Raw genomic sequence first — 26,018 nt, forward strand, 5'->3', positions numbered from 1 at the left:
ACGATTGCTCTGAACTTCAGCCGGTTGTCCAGGAAAGGGTCCACAAAGGTTTTTTTTATTTATTTGTTTTTAATACAATTATTCCTTTATTGTGGTACACTGGAGCCCCTACCTGATGACCCGGCTATCACTCTCTTCTAACTCTTAGCTTCCTGGGAGCTCCTATCAAAACCTCTGAGTGTGTTTTGGACAAACGGAGCGCTGGGAGCGGTGCGGGAGGGCTCGGCGCTGGGCGGGAGCGGCGCGGGCCGGGGGCGCTGGAAGGCACCGGGAAGCGGCGGCCCCGCAACGCCCCGCTTACACCACCACCCCCGAGCGCTTGGGAGCGGGCTTCGTTGGCTTTAAATATACGTTTGTCGGAGATCCTCGCCAAGAGAACTCACTGATGCAAACAACCAAATTCCCCTGGTTCGTTTGGAAGGAAACGAAGCTGCCTTCGGGTTCGACTGTCCCGGTCTTTCGCGTCCCTACAAACCGCCCGTTGTCGCAGGCCAGCGGGAAAGGCCGGCCCCAGCGCTCCCCGGGGGTGGCAGCGCCCCTTCCCTTCCCGCACCAGTGCCTCTGGCTCAGGGGAGGCCTAGACAGGGCGTTATTTGTATGAAGTATGTGGTTTACGCCGAGAAATGGCTGTTTTGCGAACCCCAGCCCCCCCGCCGCAGCTTCCAGTGCCTCGTTTTTAACCGCACTCACAGCGGAGCTGAGAGCGAATTTAGCCCAGCATCTGCAGCACGGCGCGCAGACTGGCGCGGCAGCAAAATTCCCTGCGGACACACACGCTGGCGACGGTTTTGTTTATATGTTACGAAGAAGGCGACCGCTTCCCGCGGATTTCCGCGGCTCTGGCGAACCTCCCCGCCGCGGGGTACACGGGGGCGGGGGCCGGCTCCCGGCCGACGGGGCCACTCGGCCCTGGTGAGGCCGCCCCGCCCCTGCCCCGCCGCCGTTCCCCCTCCGCGGCGGCAGGGGGCGCGTCAGCAGACGTGGCGCCGCGGAGCGCCCCGCTTGGTCGGGCCGGCCGCCTCCCCGGTGCCTCTCGGGACAAGGCGGAAGTGGCGCCCGGCGGGGAGCGGCCGGCGGGGCGGCGGTGAGTACGGGCGGGCCGGCCGCGGGGGGCGGCCGGGCGAGGGCTGCGACGGGGCCTGCCTGCGCCCTGCGGCGGCGGGGGACTCTGGGAAAAGAGGGGCCGGCCCGTGGCCTGTCGCGGTGCTCGTCGCGGAGCGTTTTCCCTCCCGGGCCGGAGCTGCGGAGCTCGGGAGCGGAGCGCGGCCCTTGCTGCCGGGCGGAGCCGCCCACCCGTCCGGCCCAGGTGGACCGCGGCGCGCAGCAGGGCCCACGCCTGTATCGGCCCGGGGGCCTGCCGGTGAGGAGGGCCTTCGCTAGGGGAGGACGGTTGCGGGGGCCGAGGCACGCCAGCCTGTGCTGCTTCAAAAATGAAACTGTGCCGCGGTCTGCGCGGCGAGCCTGGCCAAGCCCCGCCGTGCCTGTCAGCGGCAGGGGCGCGGGGTCGGGCTGGTTTGCCGCGGGTGCGAGGGGAAGCCTGGCTGGGGTGGCTCTGGCTTGCCCGTTAACTGCCCGGGGGTGCCGGCCGGCAGCCGCAGGAGCACCCGCGGCCGGTGGCTTCCGAGCCGTAGCCCGGCCGGCATCACCTCGCTGGGGGGCTCTGTTTTTCCAAATGTGAAAGTGAGATACTCGGTGCGTTCTTCGGGAGCATGTTAAAGGTCTGTAAGCATAACCTGCAAGAGAGGTTATGCTATCAAAAAGAGATAGCTCTGTTTGCTAGTAGAGGCTGGCAGTACTTTATATTTATGGCAATTTTATTAATGTGAGTAGCAAGTAATGATTGCAATAGTACTTTCTATCCATTCGTCCGTTTTAGTTAGGTCACAGTCAGTCTTATCATACTTAAACGGAAATCTCAGCTGTAGGTGGGAGGGAAATGTCGTGGTGTATCTTACACCCAGTAGTTAAAGCTAGCTGGAAGTATTTATCCGTGTTTGCATCATGACAAGTTCTGCATGCTGCAGAGCTACCCATGAGCTATGTGGATTTTGTTGTGTCTTAAATACCATTGACAGAATGGCTAAGAAACTATTTATTTGAAGCTTTGGGTGAGGGAGAGAAAAAGGAACAGAGGGAGGCAAAGTTAGTAGCTGCATTAACAGCCTGTTTAACATCTCCAGTGTGTTTTACCCTGTGTTCGCCAACTGTGTCAACACTGGCGAGCAAGCTGTTTTGTCTTTCCATGGTATGAAGGAGCGATGAAACTAGTCCCACTAGTATCAGAATGAAGAAAAGTCACAGAAGTATGCTGATAAAAGCACTTGGATTATTTTCATGGCAGGTGTCACTCTGGGCATAATTCTTCGGCATGTTCCACATTACCTTCATCTTTTCCTAGGAGCTAAAGAATTGTGAAGCTCAGTCAGGCTCCACTGAATGAGTAGCCGTCAAGAGATAAATGGCTTTTTAGGTTTATTATTTTATTTTTATTTTATATTTCAGTTATTGCTTTCTATTTTAAAAATGTGCTACTGTATTTTAAAAGACAATGCAACGCTAGATTCTTACGCTGACAGAACTTCAGACTGAAAAAACATCAGAGGTGAACATGTTTTTTCTTTTGTTGAACTTTCATGAGCTTAATATGTCAAGAAGAGTAACTTTTGTGTCTCAGTAGCACAAATTAGCTAAGCAGTTACAAACAAGTTTCAGATCCAGACTGTCAAAACTAATGATAAAAGATTCTGGATATAAAGCATGTCAAAAAGACAATAAAAGTAAAGGTAAGGTAAAGTAAAGTGAAAAGGAAAAATATTGTAGTTGTTTCAGAATGTACACTGAATTTACTGTTTCTTTTCTCAGGATTGCAAATTGTTTTATTAATGCCAGATATAAGCTTAATGCTTGTTGAGGTAGATGGTAATTAAATCTAGCCTGGAGACTGTGACTTGCAGAAATGACGTTTGTTCATAGCCGTGCTTCTCCCTGCCTCTTTTTGAAGTACTTTCTGTCTTGATGTTTACTTTGTCCTCGTTAAGGTAGTAGCATCTTAAATTCTCTGCAGATCCGTTGAGGGGTGTAGAAAGGCACAATGCGTATCTCTGAGTGTTTCAGTGTGCAAAGGGAGAGCAGAAGCCAAAGAGAGCAGTCTCGGCCAAAGTAAAGAATTAAGTAGTATTATTCTTCTTAGTAACAATACTTTCCTTGTATTTGTTAATCTGAACAATTCTCAGTGAAATGTCCCTGGGAGTTAATAAATTGAAGGAAGGCTTAGAAGGGGATTTTGGTTTGGGTTGGTTTTTTGATTATGGAAAAACCCATGGAATGTTTTGGTGTTAAATACAGTATAGTGCCCTTCCACTGCTCACTAAAATTAAATTTGTTTTGACACACTTAACTGGGATAAAATATGAACATAACTGGGAGTATGCGACTCCTACATATCCTGCATAACACTTAATCATAAAAATACATACATGATTAAAGCCTGACAGCATTCTCTCCAAGCAAAGAGAAATCACCTGAAAAGCTTCAGAAACCCCCAAAGGTGTGTCTGCTCCAGCAGCAGGAGCTCTTTAGAGTGTCTAATGAGCTTTTAATGTTGTTGTTTGATTGTATTTGCCTCAAACAAAAATTCTTTTAAGTCTTTAGGTTCACATGTTAAATGATAAGTATGGTGGTTATCCAAAAGACTTGGAAGTCTTAACAGTTACTGCTATTAGGGAAAAAAAAAAAAGTATCTCAACAAAGGGTTTGCAACATGCTTGCAGCCTTTTACAGGAAACCAGAGTTTGGGTTTTGTAGTTACCAGTTCTGCCCGAATCTTTATTCCTTTGGCTTGTCTAGCTGTTTGATAACTGTGATATGAAAGTGTTTTATAGGTATTAATTAAAGGGAACTTGCATCATTTTATATGTTCTGCCTGGATGAAGCCACAGTAATGATGGTTACAGACTTAATAATGCAAACACACAGTGCTTATCAGTTGTCAGTAGACCAATGATTAATATGCCAGGGAATAAGTGTTGCAAGTATTGCTTCATAAACAAATTATCCAAAGTCACTCCGCTGGTCTGTCAGTCTCATGACCCAGAAAGCTAAATGTACAAAACTGTTCTTGGCAAGGCAGAAGAAAACAGAAAAGTTTGGCCAGTTTTTCTGTCCGTGAGGTGTTGAAGGCATTTCCATTACTGGCTGTGTGCTGGCCAGGCTGCAAGGAGATTACGTTTGTGAACTTCAAGTAAGAAAAGGGATTAGAAATAGTCTTCTGTATTGATGTCCTTATTTCTGTGGCTTCTCAGTGTGAATTTTCTAGGAAATGGCAATAATTGTTGAAGTCAACTGTATTCAGTACTTCCTGACTAGTATTCCAAATTTTCTGTTTCATGGTAACTGATAACACTCTGTTGACAGTGTTCCTTCACCTTTGCCAAATGCTCAAAGGTATCATTTTATATTTCAGTATAAATAGGATACAATACCTGCTTTTATTTCCTTCCTATTACTCTAATTATAGTGCAATTTCCCAGGCAATTTTAAGATACCTTCTGGTATCAGTAATATTCTTTGATTTAGAGCAGTTTCTGAATTAATCCTTTGTGTGGCTCTTTGGAGCATGAAGATTTGTAAAAGTCCTGCCTAAACTCCATTATACTATGGACCTTAACAAATCAGAGGTTTGTTGTGTGTGTTAATTTAAAATATGGGTGGGTTTTAATTGTGTTTTGAAATTGTTTTTGTTGATCATAACATACATTATTCTTGCAGGAGTTCGCTCTTCTGGTCTGACTGTGCTATCTCAGATCAACCTAATCATTTTGTAACGCAACAGTGTAAATAGCAACGTAGCACAGGTTACTTAATGAAGAAAGGTTTCATTATGGTTTAACCTTGACGTTGGAAGAGTGGTATTGGGACTCCCTATAGTCTTAACTGTGTCTTTTCTGGGGCATGGAGTTTTGATCCTTAGGGCATTCCAGATTTCTGCAGCACAAGTAATGATCAAACAAATTCAGTCTATTGCCATTTGGCCTGGAAAGCACCTTCTTTTCTGTTGTCAAACAATACAGCCATTGCCTTGGAGAGAGAAATCAACCTTTGCTGTCCCAAGGACTTTGAAAACCTCATGTGTGCAAGCTAAAACCCATTATCCATCTAGCCAGCAAGTCCAATAGGACTTCCTACCTCTAGGAAAGGGCATTTCAGGTGCATTACCAAACATAGTTTTAAGGCTTTCTCTGCCTAAGAAGCTTCACACTAGCAAAACCCAAGAATTACCATGTAATGATCCAATTCAGTTTCAGTTGTTCCTCAGTTGGAAGGCTGGATGTTACCCAAATAAAAAAGATCATAGAGCAGGCTACCAAGGTGTTCAATGTGTTAAACTGTCAACATCAGAAAACAGAGCTGGGGTGTAGACAAGGTATTATAGATTGGTATTTGCCTGCTGTTGTATTTAACTCAGTTTTGTTCAGCACAGAGAAAGAAAAACAACCTTTATCAATAGGAAGAAAACCTGGTGTGGTTTGGGGGGGATGTTTTTTAGGTTTTACTTCACTGGTAATCTATTCCTTAATCAAAAAGAAAGCGTAGCAATTTTTATATGAATTTTGGGATATTTACTGGTTTGGGGTTTAAAATCCATCCTCTTCAGCCTGAAAATTATTTGAATTCCCCAGGGGAGGAACGTGCAAACCTGCTACGGTAGGCTCACAAATTGTCTGCTCCACCTTCATCGTGAGAAACGCCTTCATCCACATTCAAAGTATAATCTTCTCTAATTGGTTCTGTAGCACCACTCTGTTCAAGAAGATTGAATCTACGTTCCTACTCTTGGTAAAATCAGTGCCACAAGAAGCAGAACTAATTTCTACTACAGTAGTTACAACTTGTAGAGGAATTGTTTTAAACTATAGTGGAGTAATCAGGCCTCAGTTAATGGTCCGAGTAACAGCAATGTGGATGTAGATTTGAAAAATCGTGCCTTGCCTCACATCTATAAATATATATAGAAGGAGGAATATTTTCCTCACAGGTAAGAAGAAATGGATAAGAGGAGGAGGAGGAGTCCTATCTTACATAAAACATAAGCAGCATTAAAAGTCTGGCTCTTAATCACCTTCGGTTGCCTCTTTGTGCCTGAATTATCTATTTAAAAAGGGGGAAGTGCAATGATACTTGCACTTCTTTTTTTATGAATGCCTTGGTCATATGCAGACAAAAAGCTCCATGTGGGAGTGAAGTATATCACTGAATAAGGGGATTTTTGTGTGAGACTGGGATGTTGACTGGTTGCAGTGACTCATTCATTAAAATGACTGTGGTACCGGATTTTTGTTTCTGTAAACTGAATGTACATACCTACTATGTCTATAGAAACAATTTAAATGGGCAAAGAGAACTCCACTGGCACAGCACTTAAATCTACAAAGTGTTAAGCCATTGAGATCATAGCGAGTTAGATCCTGTTTTCTTCCTTAAAAGAACAGTATTTCAAATAGTATGGGTTTTTTCCTAGGAACAGCAAGAGTTGCACACGTCTTTGCAATTAATGTGACAGCTGAATTTGGGTAAAGCCATTGTATTTTCCTGGTTGCGACTTCCTGAATTCATTTGTGACATTGCTAAAGGGATATATGTTCCTCTTTCCTTTCTTAGTCTCACTAAATATACCCTTGTGGCTTGGAATAATATGAATTTTTCAGTCCTAGGATGACTGTGGATCCTAATATCCTGCATACTAACATTCCCACTCCATTGGCCCAACTTAAGTTCTTGTGGTTTTTTTGTGAAATATGGCCTGTGGACTAATGACCCTCTGCAGCAGCTGTTAAATAAAAGTAATGTTAGTTTAATAATGGAAACAAGTTGTTGGTTTTTTTTAAAAATCCAGAGAAAAGAAGACCTACCAATGGCATTTTAAAAAATCTGTCACAAAGCATCTTTCTAAGCATTGATTCTTCTGCTTCCATTCTAAGTCATTAGGGGAGCTGCTCAGTTCTGTGGGATTAAATTGATAGTTGTTGAACTGTGTCTGAGCCAACCGCTAAGAATTTACTTGGTTTTTAGTTTGTATTTCTGTTGTGTTTAGGAGCCTTGATTATGAGCCTTGATTATATTTTCAAGCATTGGAACAGGCTGCCCAGGGAGGTGGTGGTATCACCATCCCTGGAGGTATTTAAAAAAAGTGTAAGTGCAGTGCTTAGCGACATGGTTTAGGGATGGAATTGGCAGTCCTCAGTTAACAGTTGGACTTGATGATCTCAAAAGTCTTTTCCAACCTAAATCATTCTGTGATTGTATAAAGCCTGTTGTGGTAGATAACATATAGGGATAATACATGGGGGCAGAGAACAAGAATAGAAGTAAACATCACTCCTTAGATCCAATTCCAGGAAGCTCTGCTATAGAGTTACCTCTGCATAAAGTGAGCATTGCTGACCAGTTCAGTACAAATCTAAACTGTCAAACTGTGCTTTGAGACTCTGTACCTTAATGGTATTTTGGAAATGTTAGAAATGCTACTCTTCAGATACTTCTCATACCTCTGCGTACCTCAGCAAAATGGAAAGTCAAATATTTACACCACAGAATAAAAGCTCTGGTTTGATTCTAACTGTAACTGACATAAATGTGATAACTTTGCCAGTTTGGTTTTGTTTGGTAGGTTGCATTTTGTTGTTGTTGTTTTGGATAACTGCAAAAAAAGCTCATACAGTGTCAGCATTGTTTATCATGTAAAGTGTACTTCTGTAATGTTGCTTGTGTTCAAAATATATGTCCAGTAAATGCCAGTTGAGGCTTTGTGTGATTAGTATTTCTGTTGATGCGATGTTAAGGTGTCATGTAATAAGTACCCAAATAAAACTACCTGTATGTCCTCTTCCTAAGCATGCACATTTTCTTAAAATGACTAGTGATGTTCAAATTCTGATCAAGGCAGGGAAAAGTTCAGTTTTGTGAGCTTGTGGTCAAGGTAATCCTGTTCATTTTGCATCCTTCGCTGCCCCCAGAGTCTGCAATAGTGATGCAGATCAACAATCCTTACAGCTGAGCTCTGGATTAATCCTTAGATTTCCATCCCTAATATGCTTTAAATTATGTGATGGTGTAAGGTGTTACACTGAATGCAGTAGGTGAACATTGCAAGAGACCTTTGGCCTATACTGCTGGGCAAAATGTCAAATCTGGGCTTAGTGGGCTTTTGCATGCCTGGCTCTGTAACCCTCAGTGTACTCATACTGCCTTGCACCTGGTGATAATCTCTTGTGTTTCAAAGAAATTCATTTATAGAAAACTAACCACAATAGGATTCTAAGAAAATGTTTGTAACCATTAAAAAATCAAGGGAGAGAAAAATTTCTTGGACTTGTAGAATTTATATTTGTTATTTAGACCTTTCCTAAAGTTCCCTCATTCAGTGTAGAAACACTGGCAATCTGTTTGGGGGTACCAGCATTTTTTTTATTTCGTACCTGTAAGTTCAGCCTTCTTTGTGAGCAGTATTTTAGAAGCAGGCTTTGCTATTCACTGCTCTTCAGGGAGCTGTGACTTTTATCTTCTGTTCTTTCTTATCTTCTATGTCCCTTGTCCTCCCTGCAGCTAGACTGGAAGAGGGAAAGGAGAGCAAGAGCTCCGTTTCAGTACTAATAGTTTGTAGATAGCTTTTGAGCTGTGGAACTATTAGCCTTATCTCATGTATAGCTTCTTACTCAATTTAAAGTCCTGTTGGCAGTTTAAAAATGTTATCAGTGGTGCTGTATATTTGAATTTCACTTGCAGCACAGCATCTGATTGGTTGGGTACTTGGACTTGCATTTTATTTGTGGATACGCACCTAAACTGATCTGAAAACTATATTGTGAATTGCTGTATACAGAAAATGTTAATAACATTTATTCACTGCAAGGAATATATGAAACTGAGCTATTGCCATCCAGTAAACTTGGTTTTGTACAGTGGTGTTTATGCAAATTATATTATGATGCTTTAGAAGTAAAAAATTCTGAAGGGGTAAAAAGGCATTTTCAGTAAACATAGCAAGGACAAGGAATATTCCTCTTTTTACAGAAATTAGGTAGGCAGATGAAAGAGATTTCAGAAAAAGAGGTGTGTGCGTTTTGAACTAGGCTGACAGGATGCAGTACTCTTTCCTATATACCACAAGATAAGTGAAAAAGATAGATAACAGAAACTGGGACAACACAAAATCGGTGATTTTGAGTAGAATCAAATCTGCACCACTGTTCCAGTGTTTCTGATTGGAAATAACATTTGTTCTTGCCTGAAAAGGAAGGTCTTGGAATATTTTAAATTAACACAACTTTTTGTCATCTTGCAGAGCATTTCTGTGTAGCACTTGTTAGCTACTATGAGCTTGCTATATAGTAGTAACAGTTGTGGACCCCGAGACGTGGAAAGCGGCTGCTGTGCAGCCATGGCCAGTGCCTGCAGCGTTGGAGCAAAAGATGACAGCGTAAGCGTCAGCAGTGGAACTGGAAACCCTCCAAGCTCTTTCACAGAGGAAACACAAGGTTATGATGTGGAGTTTGATCCACCCTTGGAAAGTAAATACGAATGTCCAATCTGTTTGATGGCTCTTCGGGAAGCAGTGCAGACACCATGTGGACACCGTTTCTGCAAAGGCTGCATTGTCAAATCAATAAGGTAAAGAAAAATTTATGGAAGTTGCTTTTAAGAAGAAATTCACTTAGCAAAGCAGAGCATTTTAAGGGCAATGTAAACTGAATAGAACTGCTTGAGATGCATTACCAGTGAGTGCTAATAGAACTCTCACAATGTATAATTCATTAAAGATGCTTTCTAATAATGAACATGCATGGCCAAAACATCATGAGTTTTGGAGCTTTAGACATTTTGCCATTTATACAAATTTACCCAGGTTATGAATTAAATACTTGATTCAGTAAACATTAAATAATAATTTTTTAAAAGTAGCCAAATCCTCCAAATAAATTCCTTTTTCAGCCCAGGATTATAAAACCTGTCTTTTCACTATGATTGTTTCTTTTGATAACTACAGGCAACTACAGACAACATGGTTTCTTGGTGCATATAGGGCAATTCATGCTTTCAGTTCTTTGCTTGAAATCAGCAGCTTCCTTGTTTAGCTGGAAGAGAAAATGTAATGAGGAAATAGTCTCAAACAAAGCGTTGAGAGCGAAAACTAGGTGGCATATGGGGGAGTGGGAATGAGATATGATGGCAAGAACAGGCAGGGCTCATGAAAATGAATGACTGAAAGAGCAAGGAAGGGCAGAAAGTACACTGATAAAGTGTACTTCCCTGAAATCTGGAATACAGTCATCAGTGCCCCACATGTGTCCGTGAGTATTGGAACACATTGATAGAAGGCTAGATATTATGATGTAGGGGTTTTCCTTCTCAGTATAAGCCAGATTTTTTTTCTTATCAGTTGCTAGTTTAGCTCAAATGTCACAGTACTTTGGTAGGAATCTAAATATTTGTAAAGATCATCAAACTGTCCTCAGTGTTACCATACAATGTTGGTTTTCCCAGGCATTTATTTTTAGCATGCAAAGTGTACAGTGTTTTCTTGATTGGTTTTCCATACCATTTATTCATAGTTCTATTCCATTTCTTTTTCTCCATGGTTCATTATTTGTAGCTCACTACATGAATAGTATGCCAGCAGTGATGTTCTCTGAACACAGTATTTTGTGGGGTTTGTGGGCTTCTCTGTAGCTTCTGTCACTGTTGTATCTGATGCTACTGTATTTTTTCATGGCATCCCTTTAGATCAAGGAGGGAAATGTTGGAGTTGAGAAGACAAACTTGATTTTGCATTCCTTACATAAGATAGCAAAAGAGCAGTCTGTTTTCCTTTCCAGCAAGTGAAGAAATTTATTGTGTTTACAGCACAGTTCTTGTTAATATTAATTTCATCAGTATTTCTGAGAAAAGGATGTAGATTCATTGTCCATGCAGAATATGCACCAGTGTTCACCCATGAAAAGTGACTTGCCTGTGGATTCTGCAGGGGAAGCTGACATACTCTGTTCTCCACTAAGCCTACCATGAGATCACTCTGCTCCCTTGCCTCATTCACTATGTTCCTGCTTCCACAAGAAAAGTATGTCAGGCCTTACCCAATGGCATCACTCAATGGTATTTGTGCCAGCTGGCTGCATGGAAGAAGGCAAAAACCCCAAACCTGAACCTGTCAGCTCTGACTCTAATCCAGTTTCTTAAGCACATCAGTTAGCTTTACTTTCTGGCCTTCACTTTGCACGTTCCAACCTAAATTCTTTCAAGAGGTTAACAAACATAATTTCATGCATGCTTGTAAGCTTTAAATTAGACATTTGTACTAATAAAGGCCGTTATTCCTTACTTGCTGTCTCTGAGCCTGCTCTGTTTGTTGGCAGCAGCAGTTTCTATAGTAGTCTTTAACTTCAGTGTATCTTTAAACCTTCTTCCTGGAGTGTGATGTCTATAAAACCTGAAGGTAAATTAGTCAGTACTTAAGTATACTGAGCTTTAGAAATATCTACTCACCAATCATTTCAAAGACAACAGAATTCCTATGTTGAAAACTGAGGGGAAAATTACTAAACTTAAAATTACCAAAAATTAGTGTCTCTTTCAGATCTGTAATAGCTTGTTTTCTAATCCTTCTGCTGATGAGCTGCACAGTTACAGTCATTGGTTAGAATTTACCACAGGACTGAGTGAGGAACCGCAGTGAACCCGTGCTCAGAAAGCAACATCTCATACCAGGTAGAGAAACTTCCTTCTTAAACCCCAGACGTGGGAAATAGTTTCTCTTCCTTTTTAAATTAACGGAGTACTTGTTCTGCTCAAAGTTTTAGGTCTGCAAACAGTTTTTGCTTCTTTACTCCCTTTCCCTATTTTGCTTCATTTCTGTAGATAGTGTTGACTGTTTCAGTGAACACTAAACACAGGTAGAAAGCATCTTTCCATCTTGGAGACTATAGATCATCACACTGATATTTGAGATTTTTCAGTGCTAGTAAATGTTTTCCCTCATTCTCCACTGAAATCCATCTCTGGAGTGCAATTTGAGTGATTGTTTGTCAAAGCAGAGCACACAACTGAAGTGCCAGACCCCTCTGAATCCCTGAAGGGCTGAAATGCATGCTTAGTTGGGATCCATGGATCAAGCTATTGGTTTGGAGTATGTAGTGTCTACAGTACAATATTGATTTGGAGTATGTAGTGTCTACAGTACAATATTGATTGATGTCATTAAGAAGCTTCTACAGAGCTAAAATGAAAATGGAAAGTGATTTTTACATTCTCTAAGTACTGGGGGTTTTTTATTAAGTGATTGTCACAGCCTTTATTTGATCAGGAAAAAATTGCTGCTGTCTATTCCTCATTTCCCCGCTGTCTAGCTCGAGTGAACACAGATATTAAGGATTTTAAATGATAAAAGATGGACAAGTGAGTTTTGAGTAATTGCTTCTTGTGACTTAAACAATTTTAATTGTCCATGTTGAAGAAGCTGCAGCTACAACTAGAAAGATTTTTTTAAAAACCTTTTAAAGAGCTGGAGTCTTAGATCTTACAATGTGAAGGACATGATTAGACCAGATGGATTTGATCACGGTAATTATTTGCCTCCCAGGAAGGCTTGGCATATTTTTAAATCTGTCTGAAGTGCTATGTATGAGTCATGGCACTGAAGAAGCTTATGTATCTAAGTAACTACATACAATAGTTTACAAATGTTACTGTCTGCAAAGTACTTGATTAGATATTCTAAAAGAACTAATTTCAGGTACAGTAGCTAAATTAAATTTCACTCTAGTCTTTCTTCTCCTGTATCTTGGGTCAAAGCTGACTTAGGGCTTGTAGTAGAGCTTGCCAACTATCAGAACCTCTGTTTATCAGAAAAGCAGAATTATGAGCTGAAAAGAAGCAGCAAGGAAGGCTTTGAGTGCTAGCAGTTCATCAAACAGCCAGCATGGCTGCAGTTAAAAGTGTATGCTGACTGTTTCAGTTTCTAGGCTAAACTATTGAGTTGCTAAAATCATGGAGCAGGCTTTTTCTTGAAAGAAAATTATTCTGGTTTTACTTTTCATACCTAGATTTTAATTTCAAGGGAAATTATAGGAATATGTGTTGTACTTTGTAGCAGAAGATTATTTTTTCACAGGTACTGTTGTGGGTGGCACAGCTCAATATGATAAATAATTCCAGCATAGGAAAGCCTCCAGTGTAGTGTAAATTAGAACCGAGGTGCATAAGCTCAATGCTGGGAATGTATAGCAACATTTTTGTGGATGGATTTAAGCAGCCTTTTAAACACAATCCCAATACTTGTAAATGATGTTTGAACTCTGTTTAATATACTACTCTTTTTAAGGAAAGAGTAATTTTTTATTTTTTTTACCAAAAAAAAAAAAAAAATAAGGAAAGAGTAAATTATTGCTCTTTCCTTAATATACTCATTGGAAGATTGTCATTCATTCTTATTTTACCCTGTGTCTGCTAGTTATTTAAACTAGGGATCTGGTAATCATTATTTAATCTGTTATTGGCTGCTATTATACAGTTAGCTTTTCTGTGTAGAAATAAGGCTGCTGTTTTACCAGAAGGCCTACTGAACTATACTTCACTAAACAGGGTATTTGTAACCAAGTTATACCTGTGAAAACTGATTTCCTGTAGGTTGCCTGCAAAATGAGGGAATGTTTCTGGGTTGTGACAAAGATCAACATGCTGATCATGGCTCAGGGAGCTATGAAACAAAACAGCACGCTAGGTATTTTCTTTTTTTCCACTTGTTTAGGAGTATGACTATCAGACTTGTGGCGAGCTAGCTCCTGCAAGCAAGACCTATGAAAGGAAGTTCACTGTCTTTTTTTGAAGTCTCAACTTTACCCCCGCTTCCTCTGACAGTGTTGCTGAGCAATTATTTCCTTTTCCAACAAAGAACAAATTCCCTCCTGGTCTCCACAGCCCACTAGGTTCTCCTTCCCTTCATGCTTGCAAGCAGTGACAATGATCTGGCCTTTGATCTTTGCACCACAAGTGCTCTCTGACATTTTTCCGCCCCATGGATTTTTCCGTTTTACTGCTGTTTCCATTAGCACTTCAGCTCAGAAGCTTTGATCCCTCATGCCTCTTTAACTGTGTTAATTGTAAAGAGATGGGTTGACCTACTGCTTTCAGAAACGAGCTGATACTGTATATTTTTTAAAGGAAAATTTGGTGGAGGCGATCCCTTTTTTTTACTCCATTTATAATGATTCTTGTCTTTAAATGCAGGTAGACAGAACCTGATGAAGTGGAAGAAGCTGTTGGTTCTCTTGTGCAAGTTGCATGCACCATGTTCCACCATTAGAGTCTAAATTGTTACCATTTAGCACTGACTTTCAGTCAGTTTGCTGTTCAAATGGCTTCAGATACAACACCGGATACAAATCCAGTGTAATTTTCATAGGTATTAGTTACTTTTGTGTCTGGAGGTTTTTTTCACCCTTTGTTGTACAAATAAATAAATTGAAGGATGACCAACTGATCAAGTGGTTGTACAACAAAAACAGCAAAATGAGCTATATGAAAAGTAATGCCAAAATTATTAAATCCATCTGGAAAAACAAAAAAGACACTTTTGCTTTTTCTCTCAGCTGTGATCATCTTGGCTGTTGATGAAGTGAGAAAGAAAGAAGGTCCAAGAATCTTTAAAGGATTGTTTTAAAGTAGTATGTGAAATATTCTTTGATGTTTGAGCTATGTGAAGTACGTATAGAAATGGAACCGTAAGTTCTTAGTTTCTTTACATCCTCCTCAAGTTTATTTCCAGAGTATCTATCATGGCATTTGTCCAAATAAAAGCTACTGAGTTAGAAAAGTGCTGGGATCCCAGTCACGCCACCTCTAGTGAAACTTGTCTATTGCCAAGTTCTTTGTACATTTCATACTTTCTGATAAGTGCCATTATTTTCAAAGACTTCTTTAATGTGTTATAATTTGGCCACTACTGTCTTGCTAGTGTAAAAATATTTTAAATGAAGGGCAAAGGAAACTTGGAAACTTTTTGTCCTTTCTTTTCTGTGTTGTAGAGATGCAGGTCACAAATGTCCAGTAGACAATGAAATTCTCCTTGAAAATCAACTTTTTCCTGACAACTTTGCTAAACGGGAAATACTTTCATTGACGGTTAAGTGTCCCAACAAGGGCTGCAGTATGAAGATGGAGCTGAGGCATTTAGAGGTGAGAAATACTTTTCAAAATATGGAAACTTGTTTTCATGGACAAGTGAAAATTCAGAATAACTTAACATAGATGGTTGTACCTGATACCTGTTTATGCTGATTCCATGCGTTGTTCATTCAAGACTATAGCTACATGTACTTGGGGGGTTTTTATGTGTCTTTAATTGAAATTAAGTGATTCTCAAATGAACATCGTAGTGCATGAAAATTGTACTAATGCAGCTTTCTCTTTAGGATTGATTATTTTTGTCTTTTGATCAGCTGTGTCTGTATTTCACACATGTTCCCTGAAGTCAGTTTAATACTCCCTCAAAGCAGCTAGATCTACTAGTTGAAATAATTGTTTTGGGAAATAATATGCAAAGTTAAAAGGATAAACATAAAGCCAATTATTTTATTTTTTTTTTACTTGAGAGCATTCTTAAAGCTCTGAATACAAGAAGTCCTGATCTTAGTAACAGGACAATAAGAGGCTGATAGTAAAGCCAGCATAAGCGTATGTGGATTTGCTTGCATGAAGGTAAGATTGCAGTTTGTTCGTCTTGTACTGTGCTTTATCTTGAAAACAGGTGAGATGATAGTACCAGTTTGTAGTATCGAATCCGTCTCTTATCCTTGTTCAGGACCACCAGTCGCAGTGTGATTTTTCCACTGTGGAGTGCCCACAGTGCCAAGGAGCCTTCCAGAAGAACCATCTGAAAGAGCACATGACACAGGAGTGTCTGAGGCGTCAAGTCTGTTGTCCAAACTGCGCCACATCTATGGCATTTGAAGATAAAGAGGTACTTAGCAAGAGTCTGTGTTTCAACATCCATTTGCATGGGTTTACTTGTAAATGGAATATCAGTTTTTAAAGCAAAACCCCAAAACAAACAAAAAACCCCAGAGCTTTTGGTCTAGAAGAGCTCTCAGTGCTGCATAGGTGAGAAGCTGTGTTAGTTTAGAACAGATGTGTGTTGAGTCCCGATAGCAGCTGCCATAGTGCTGTGTTTTGTATCAGTAGCTAGAACGGCGGTGATAACACACCAGTGTTTTGGGCACTGCTGAGCACCAAGGCTGGCTCTCCAACATTCCCCCCACCACCTCACCAGCAGGCTTGGGGTGGTCAGGATCTTGGGAGGGGACAGAGCCAGGACAGCTGACCCAAACTGACCCAAGGGATATTCCATACCCTATGATGTCTGCTCAGATATAAAAGCTAAGAAAAAGGAGGTGGAAGGTGTGGGGCATTTGTTATTGACGACATTTGTCTTCTGGAGCTATGTCTACACATCCTGAAGCCCTGCTTCCCAGGAAGTGGCTGAACATCGCCTGCTGATGGGGAAGGAGAGAATAACATCCTTTGTTTTCCTTTGCTTCCATGCATGCGACCTTTGCTGTTGCTTCATTAAATTGGCTTTATCTTGACCCACAAGTTGGGGTTTTTTTCATTTTATTTTCTCCCCTCTCCCCCGCTCCCCCCCTTTCTGCTGAAGAGGGGAGCAAATAGAGCAGCTTGGTGGGCACATGGCATCCAGGCAAGGTCAACGCACCACAAGGTGAAAGCTGAGGAGAAGATTGTGCTTAAATACAAACTTCTTGGGAATCCTGTGGTGTGAAGAGACTTGCATAAGCACAACCGATTTTTTGCCTTACCATCAGAGAGACCATTATCTGCTGCCAAAGTAATGCACAAAGCAGTTTTTACATTTACAGGTTTTATGCCTGGCAGAAAGGATGTGTCAGGAGATGCATCTTTTGGGGATATGTGCTAACACACAAGAACACAAGACCAAAATAATTTCTGAATTCTTTTCCTGTCTCTGCATTTTTTACTTGGGTGATACGGAGGATAGTCCTTTCCTTTTTGAGCTTCTTTCTTTATCTGTATGTGGATGTGTTTTATCTCAAGAGCTATTAATTTTATGGTATCGTACTGTGAATTGTCAAACAAAAATAACTTGTATAGTCCAACAATTAAAAAAAAAAAACAAACTTTTAGTATAGTTCCACTGCAATTAACATGAATTTCAGAAAATTGTGGATAAATTCAGACTCCTTTGGAGCCTAAGAGCTTTAGGAAATAATCTACAACTTTATGAATTTCTTGTATGAGTCCAGGAAAAAACAATAATTATAGAAAACATACTATTCATGGTAAGGGGATTCTCTTTGTTTCATAGTTGCATACAGCTAAATGCAAAGCTTGAAATGTAAAAAATTGAAGATCTTATCAGGGCGCTCTTTTAAATTGTGTAACTTTATTGATTCTTTCTTCTCTTTTTCTGTTTGATAACTAAGCTTCATGACCAAACCTGCCCACTTGCCAATGTATTTTGTGAATACTGCAACACAGTGCTCATCAGAGAGCAGGTAAGAGACTACCTTTCACCATCTTTAATCCAGGTCAGATGTTTTGTATTTGCATTGCTTCTTTAATCTGAAATTAAACTTGAAGAAACGATTTGTCTACTAGATAATAAATCTCTACCTGCCTCTTTTTGAAAATGTTGCATCAAGTGCAGGTATAATACACTTCTAATGCTGCTCCAGCTGGCAGTCACAATCTGATAAACCTTTGTAGGATTTTTGGCTGCAAATCACATTGTTTAGATATACTGCTTCTTGGCAGGGTCCACACTGCATGTTTTTGATACTGAACGAAGGTTAAAGAATACCAAGCAGCTGCCAGTGTTGTGGCTGACATTAGAAGACAAGGCTTTGATTTGGGCAGAGAGGGAGAGTATTTGTAATTGTAAAGCCACTGTTGGGAAGTAGCTATAAACAACTCAATATCAAACTGTAGATGCTGGCTGGAATTCTGCTTGTCCATTACTATTGTAATAGCCATTATTATTTTTTCTATTCAATAACAACTTACTTGATTGACAGGAAAATGGTAAATATTATTTAACTTGCAGTCTATCCCTGCCTGAATGGGATGGCAACTATGTTAATAACCTTGTTTAAATTAAAGAATAATTTTGTCAAATTGGAGAAACACTCTGAAAAACAGGATTGAGTTCAGTAACCACAAAGGCAAAAATCTGTTAGGTAGAATAATGAACTGCAAAAATAGGGAACAGAGATAAAACTAGGTAATGGTTTAGAATTAATGACTGACCCATATTAAACTTGTGTTCTGCTTCATCATGATATTTAAACAAGGCAAACATACTGAGGTTACGTAAACAGGTATTAGGCCTGTGAAACCCAGAATTTTCCTTTGTTCTATTTGGGGCTCGTAATGCCTCAGCTGAAGCTGTCCAGTTTTTGAGGGTGGAGATGGGTAGGGAAGATCCAGAGCAGTTGGGGTAATTGGGGCTGGAAAACATGGGCCATAAGAAAAAATGAAGTAATTTGAGCTTTTTGAGGAAGAAGATAACGAAGAGAGACACAATAAAAACATGCAAGTAGTGCTTCAAAAGGGAAGAAAATATAATGTGATCTAGCTTGATTGAGGATAGGCTAGAAACCAAAGGCATTTGTTCTGGCAAGAAAACCTAAATGCTTTCTGATGCCTAAGGTAAGAACAAAGGCAATGAACTGTTAAAGTATGTACAAGGAAGATGCAGAATTTTTATCATCAGCTAGCATTTTTCTTCAAAACTTCCATATATGTTTCAGAAATTATATAGGTATAAATTGATCTGACTTCAGGTACCTATTCAGAATCCATCCAGTCATACTCTCTAGGCTGTTACAAAAGAATACTCATGATGGAAAAATTAATTTCAAGTTTGGTTTGTTTTAGATGCCTAACCATTATGACAATGATTGTCCTACTGCCCCAGTGCCATGTTTTTACAGTGCCTTTGGGTGTCCTGAAAAGGTAAGTCTTTTATCAGAATCATGAATTGCAGACCTTGCACATGTTTCTGTTGTTTATTAGTTTGGTTTTTACCGTGTTTTCCTATTCTTGTCTCATTCACTAGCCCACATCCTTAGTGATTGTGGGGAATTTTTTGTTTTGCGATATCTTAATTCTAAAGTACTACATGTTGATAGATTGCTTTTCAAAAGTCTTTTTCAAATTTAATAAAATATGTGAATGATTTGTTTGATGAACTTGCTTTTATTAATTAGTGTGAATAATTTCAGCTTTCATGTGAATAAAATAGCTTCTAGCGTTTCTTCCAAAGTTGTGACCACATACAGTTATGACTTCTAGAATTCAGTGAAAAAAAAATGACAGTGCTTTAAATTTGATTAAATTCTAAAATTACTTAATCTGGGTACTCTTATTTCTAGTTGTTTAATACCTCTTTGTAAAAATGGATCTTTTCCCTTCATCATTTCCACGTCGGTTTTCAAAAACCTTTGTATTGGGTACTTTGGGACATTTTAGCAAATCATTGACGAAAATACAGTGCTGATTTAGAACACAGAAAAAATACTTAATGTATGTTGATCACTAACACTTTTTCACCATGTCGCTATTTTGAGTTGAACACTGTTTGCCCAATGGCGTTTGAACTTCTTTTGGTTGTTGTAACAGTGATCTTAAATTTGGAGCCCAAGTGCTACTTTGGTACATTACCTTGTCCTCGATTCACATAAGAGAAGCAACTAGTTGTTTGATTTTCTTCAGAGCCACATTTAAGATGTGATTGCAGATAATGTTTGATACGTTCCTAATGCCACCTCTCTTAAATTCTAGATGCAAAGGAATGAACTGGCACGACATATGCAGGAGTTCACTCAGGTTCACATGAGAATGATGGCTCAGAGTTTTCAAAATATCAGTGTTACTGCTACAAATCCTGTACCCTTCATCAATGGCCTACCCTTTGAGCCTGCTCTCTTCTCACACGTGTCACATGCCGCATATGATTGTAATCCAGAAGTTGAAAACTTCAGAGAAACTATTCAGCAGTTGGAAGGTCGTCTGGTAAGGCAAGATCACCAAATCAGAGAACTCATTGCCAAGATGGAGACACAGAACACTCACATGGCAGAACTCAAACGTACTATTCGAAATTTGGAGGGAAAGATTACTGAAATGGAGGCGCAGCAATGTAATGGTATTTATATCTGGAAGATTGAGAACTTCAGTGGACTTCAGAAAGCCCAGGAAGAAGAGAGACCTGTTGTGATGCACAGTCCTGGCTTCTATACTGGAAAGCCTGGCTACAAGCTGTGTTTGCGCTTGCATATCCAATTACCAAATGCTCAGCGTTGTGCTAATTTTATCTCTCTGTTTGTCCACACTATGCAAGGAGAGTATGACAGCCATCTGCCTTGGCCTTTCCAAGGCACTATACGACTTTCTATTTTGGATCAGTCAGAAGGCCCTGAAAGGCAGAATCACGAAGAAGTAATGGAAGCCAAGCCAGAGTTACTAGCCTTCCAGAGACCAACAATTCACCGCAATCCAAAAGGTTTTGGTTATGTGACTTTCATGCACCTGCAAACCTTGAAACAAAGAACCTTCATAAAGGATGATACCCTTCTGGTGCGCTGTGAAGTGCTAACTCGTTTGGATTTAAACAGTCTCCGCAGAGAAGGATTTCAGCCTCGCAGTACAGATGGAGCTATGTAGCCCCTAAGTCTTAACCAGAGGAATGGAACCACTTCCACCACGGGTTACAAGTGTGGTTCATCATCCATACAGGCTGCATTTGTAAAGATTATAGTTGCCAACATAGTTGATCTTCACCTGAATAGGGTTTTGTTGTTGCTGGTATACTTTTTTTTTCTGTATGAGGTCATGTGTTCAGATATTTGGTATTGTTCTCTATTAAAGTAATAAGCTACTTCTGTAGCAAGCTAACTAAATGAAGTGTTGTTAATCAAAACTTAACTGCCTACAGGAAAATGCTACTGAAGTACCTGTACATCTCCGTTTGGTAAAACTTAAGTCGTATTAGAAAAGACCTGTAAATCTTTGCATCTCAGTGCCTTGGAATAGATACTGTAGCAGGGAAATAGCTAAATTAGTAGAGATGGGGGGCGGGGGGTTGGTTGTTTTTCACAGAGCTTGGGAAAGTTAAGACACTTTCTATATTGACTTATCTAGAACTTTGAATTGGCCATGCTTCTCTTGAAATCTGAAGTCAGGTTAAGGCTTTGCTCACATCACCTAGGGTTGAGGTGTACTTTGACCCTTCCCTTCTGCAAAGTTAGCTTCAGGAAGTTGCATGTTGATGTAGAGTTGATAGTAATATTTCTGAAAGACGTGGTAGTGTTGTGGAGAAGGCCGAATTCTCTGAGATGAGTTCACTGAAGAAATATTTGTAATGTGGTCTGAAAGCACTCCCCTAATTCTCTTTATTTTGATAGCTCTTTCTGTAAGTGTGTGCTCCAGGCCCAGAATGTCAATCACGATCACCAGAGAGATAAAATACAGCATTTGAATGAGATACCTTTGTGCTGGTGGGGTCTCCTTCTAGTGCTGGACATTTTTCAGGTTGTGAGTGGATACATGAGCAGAGGTATTTGCTAATTGGATAGGGTGATGCAGAATTACCAAAGCTTAACTTGTGACCTGCATCTGCTCGAGTGATCTTCTGGTGTTCTGAGTGATGCATGACCTGTGTTGTCTCCTATGAATTCTCAGTGGACAGCTGGCCATTTCAACATCCATCTGTTGTGAGTACTCCTTGTCCCATTAAGGCCCAGGAGCTGGGCCACCCTCAACGCTTTGGAGGGGAAGAAAAGCCTATTAATTAGGCAGTGTGAGGAAAAATTGCAACCCTGTTTGCTCTTAGGAAAAAATCTGGCGTCTGTAGTTACTCATTCACTAAACACTAGATTCACTATGTCAAGAATTCATGAGCTTCCTAATGTTGCATGTATTATTGTTTTCTGTGCTGATTGTTTGTATGCCATATAAATGTTGGTTTTGGCCAGTCAAAGCTAAGTAGTTCAAGTTCACTGGTGCTGAAAATTTTAACTTATGGTGCTGGTAAAGCTCTGAATCTTGTATTTAAAAGGAGGGAAAAAAAACCCATTTTGTTCACCCCATAACTTAAGTACACAGTCTGATACCGAAGAAAGGACCAAGCCATACGTAAGCCACAGGTATATTTCTCCAAGCTAGTGAAACAACTTAAAGACTTGAGACACTGCAACTTAAAAGATACTGGAGAGTATTCCAACTATCTGGCCTCATCAAAGCAATCCCATGGGGATCATCAGTGGGGAAAATGTGTATGCTTAATAGATATATATATCAGGCTAATGAGAGACTAGTACAGTATATTCATTTAGAAGCACGCTCTGCCTGCGTGTGTGAGATTAAAAGTTCCAGGACTCAACTACCACTTTGTTCATCATACCCAGATGAGTAAAATTTATTTTATGAGTAGAGCTTACTAATTGAAGAGGGAATGTGTTCAACGGAGTATTGTTGCTACTGAAACATAAACTTCCTGGCTAATGGTAATTGTGGTCAGTTGTTGACTACTTTAGTGTGTTCTGTGTGTTTGGATGACAGGTGAGCATATATTACTCAAAATAGGAAAAGATCTGTGCTTTAAAACTGTCAAACTTTCTTTTTTTAAACCTCTTAAGTAGTTTGTATACTGAATAGCCTCATCCTGTTAGCTGAATTGGTTCAGAGTGTCTTCAGTTAGAGCATTGCTAGCAGTTAAACCATTCTTAACCAAGAGGGTTTTAATGTGTGTGACAGTCCCCAGACCCACTATATACAGAAGGCATTGTATACTAGTTCTCCAGTCATTTTCAGACTACGTTAGTTATCTATGTTTTTCCAGGATGCTCAAAGACTACTAGTCTCCTGGCTCTCTTTTTTTTTGTTTGGATTTTTTGGGGGTTTTGGAGGGGGGTGGCAGAAGAAATACTTAAAATTTGAGAGCTTCTTCCTGCAACAGTTCCTTTCTCAACTCTACTAACTGTAGTTAGTATCTAGTGATACTGACAAAAATGTCCTTAGTCTGTGTTGTAATAGTTTATACCCAAGACCCACTAAGTGCATTAATACTTTCTTTCCTTTTGAAGCTTTGCATTATGAACTGAATTTTTGCTTTGGGCCTTATCTGCAACATCTGGTATACTTACGCCCTGGGGGGAAGCTCAGTTTGGCAGGTTCAGGACTTTAAATGTTTCAGGTTAATATTTGTACAAAAGCACAAACCAATAGGGAATAGAAAGCTACTGCATGTATAATACTGTATTGGCCACAGTAAAATGAATGCTTTATTCACTGCTGCTATTCTACTGGTTTTGTATTTGAATATCACCAAGTAGAACTGAGTGATGCCAAATTACTGTAATGCCAGCTTTACATGAGAGACTTTCAGAGCTAATTTGCTAAGTATCAGTTAAATCTTACTGTCATGAAAAATTATAAATGTTAATGAAGTGTTTATTCATCTACGTGTTCCATTTTCCTTTCTTCCTGCACCTTCCAAGCTACTCATCATTTTAACTGCAGTTCCAGAGCTTTCTCTCACAAATTAGAACATCATCTTATGGAAGAACTTACGAGTTTACATTGCTACAATCTTGATGTATAGTTAAGTCTTCAAGATTACCATCTTTTATTTGAACTTTTCTAAGGTTAGCATGAAGAGATCTAGTTTTATGTGAAAGTATATTTTCACAGAAACAGCTTCTTTTTTCCCCTTCCTCCAAATCTGATCTTTTCTTCTGAGAAATCATTTTACACATGGTCAATTAAGGTATAATTGCTAGAACTACTTAAATAGAAGCAGAAAAGTATGCAGTTTCAAGAGTTGTCTCTGGAACAATTATGAGGAAATGTGGGGATTTAACCAGTTTCCTGTGTAATTTCTTCAGGCATGGGGTTCCTTGGTTCTGTAACTCTTGATGCTTTGCAGCATTACTAGATCTCAAGGTGGTTTAGAAAGTGACTTAGCTTCATTTATCTTCCAAATTTCTGTTGTCTTGAATGTGTTTTAAGTCAGCCACTGTTAGTATGTGTATTTGCAAAGCTGCTATGGCACATATTTCCCAATTATAATATATTGCAAATGTGTTTTCTTTTTGCCTCTGAATGTCTTCCCCTGCAGGGCAGGGAAAATTATTTTACTAAAAATGTTGGTCTCAATGTGAGATGTATAGACCTGGTTTTTAAGTGGTCTCATGATATGCCTGGTCATGTTTGCTATCAAGGGATTAAGCTTGCTAATTTAATAAAATCAGGGTGGCCTTTCTGTTCTTGTTTAGAGACACTTTCACATCAAATATATTGATGATGGATGCAAAAGATTATTCTGGGGTCAGCATTTGTGTTGGTTTGCATTTGAACAGAATGAAAGTACTCCTGTTCCCTTGGAAGTATTGATAGATTGTTTAATATATTTTGTAATTAATGCACAGCTCTATTTCTGACAGGATTTTAAAAAATAAACTAATTAAACTGTACACTGTATGTTGCATCTTTATTCATGTGGAAGGCTATTCAAAAAGATTAACAGATACAGGACCTCTGGAGTAGTTTCTCTGTCTTGCTGGTTTTTAATGAGGGAGAGACCATGTATGGTAGCACCAAGAAGGTAAAGAATGTATTTCAAGATAAAAAGTTTGTCATTTATAAAGGGTATCAACAGTTTTATTCATTACTAGAAGACAGAGCTAGTATAATTCATAATAAAATAAGTGTTCTCATGATCATCTTGTAATTTGAGATGCAGCTCTGAAAAATACTGCACACTATCACCTCTCTGTGACAAATATAGCAAGCAGGATGGGGCCAAAAACAGCTACAAGTTGAAGCTTAGTTGCAAGATCTCAGATCAGAATGTCAGTAAGAGAAATGTTTTTGCTTTGTAGTGACGTGCTAATTTATCTCAGCCACAGAGGCATTCTGGATCTGTTTTTTAACAGCCTCTGCAGGAAAAGAAATCTTGATCTTGGACTCTGGGCCTTATAGAGTGTATAAGGTTCAAAAACTTCTAATTTTTCTAAGGCAACTTAGTGGTATTTACTAGACATATCTAATGCAGTGCAGTTAATGTCAGGTTAATTACGACTTTCTTTCATCAAGTTGGTCCTAATAGCTTCTATGAGTAATAGATAAGAAAGCATGCTCAGATACAAATATCTGTTGTGGTAATACATTTTTAATGCTCCCTATTTTTAAGAACACTAAAATCTTTTGATGAGATGAAGTAATAATGGCCTTTTTTTAAACAGGAAAAACAGGCATATGCAGCTGCACCTATGAATGGAAGGTCAACACACAGAAATAGAATATACCAGCCATATATAAGTATGTTGACACGTATGCAAATGTCTTATATACCTGTACGTTTCTGAAAAAAACTTTGGTTTGTACTGCTAAACTAGATGAGGACCAGAATATTCTGACTAAATACTTTATTGGACAAATACCAGTTCATTGTAGTGACTTCACATGAAGAATGTGTGTGTTTAGCTAAAATCCTCATTAATGCAAAACCAGTTGCTCTGGTGCCTTATCCCAAAAAAAAAAAAAAAGCAGTAGCCCAGCACTAAGGCTGTTTCATCTGGAAAGAGAAGACTCCTTGCTCCACTATCCTAGGTGAGTGAACACAGTGCTAGACTTCAGCTTTTCTGTGCTGCATCTCTCATTTAGATGCTGTGACTATTTAGCATCTTCCAGAGGAGCATCTGAAGAAGTCAAAACTTCCCAAGTTAGCCCTGAGAAGGTTTGAGTATGCTGTTAACATGTGCGGTAAACACAAGATAATAGATTGGGAGGTTAATGGACCAGAAATGGTGAGTAGAGGAGCTACGCCTGTCTGGATGAAATGAGTAAAATGGCTGATGAATCCTACTTTTGGCTCAAAAACCCCACCCAGTAACAGCAGGATGGGGGGGAGGAACCACCACCAAACACATAGC

The 26,018-nt window shown here is 39.8% G+C and overlaps 1 protein-coding gene across 2 annotated transcripts; it reads left to right on the forward strand.

Moving 5' to 3' along the window:
- Positions 1-972: 972 nt before the first annotated feature.
- On the forward strand, positions 973-24,557 carry TRAF6 (TNF receptor associated factor 6). 2 transcript variants are annotated; one of them, XM_055716001.1, is made up of 7 exons: positions 973-1,084; positions 9,341-9,666; positions 15,075-15,225; positions 15,851-16,009; positions 17,508-17,579; positions 18,961-19,038; positions 19,867-24,557. In XM_055716001.1, exons 2-7 carry the CDS (start codon positions 9,371-9,373, stop codon positions 20,746-20,748), a joined length of 1,638 nt encoding a protein of 545 aa, XP_055571976.1. In that variant the 5' UTR covers positions 973-1,084; positions 9,341-9,370; the 3' UTR covers positions 20,749-24,557. The 2 variants fall into 2 exon arrangements, with proteins under 2 accessions (XP_055571976.1, XP_055571977.1); XM_055716002.1 differs by lacking the exon at positions 973-1,084 and adding an exon at positions 1,151-1,360.
- Positions 24,558-26,018: the final 1,461 nt, after the last annotated feature.

The sequence above is a fragment of the Falco cherrug genome, chromosome 7, assembly GCF_023634085.1.
Source record: "Falco cherrug isolate bFalChe1 chromosome 7, bFalChe1.pri, whole genome shotgun sequence".
Taxonomy (NCBI): domain Eukaryota; kingdom Metazoa; phylum Chordata; class Aves; order Falconiformes; family Falconidae; genus Falco; species Falco cherrug.

Coding starts and splice junctions, on each gene's coding strand:
- TRAF6 (XM_055716001.1), top strand. CDS start 9,371: ATGAGCTTGCTATATAGTAGTAACAGTTGTGGACCCCGAGACGTGGAA. Junction 9,667..15,074: donor TGCATTGTCAAATCAATAAG/GTAAAGAAAAAT, acceptor TCTGTGTTGTAG/AGATGCAGGTCACAAATGTC. Junction 17,580..18,960: donor CAGTGCTCATCAGAGAGCAG/GTAAGAGACTAC, acceptor GGTTTGTTTTAG/ATGCCTAACCATTATGACAA.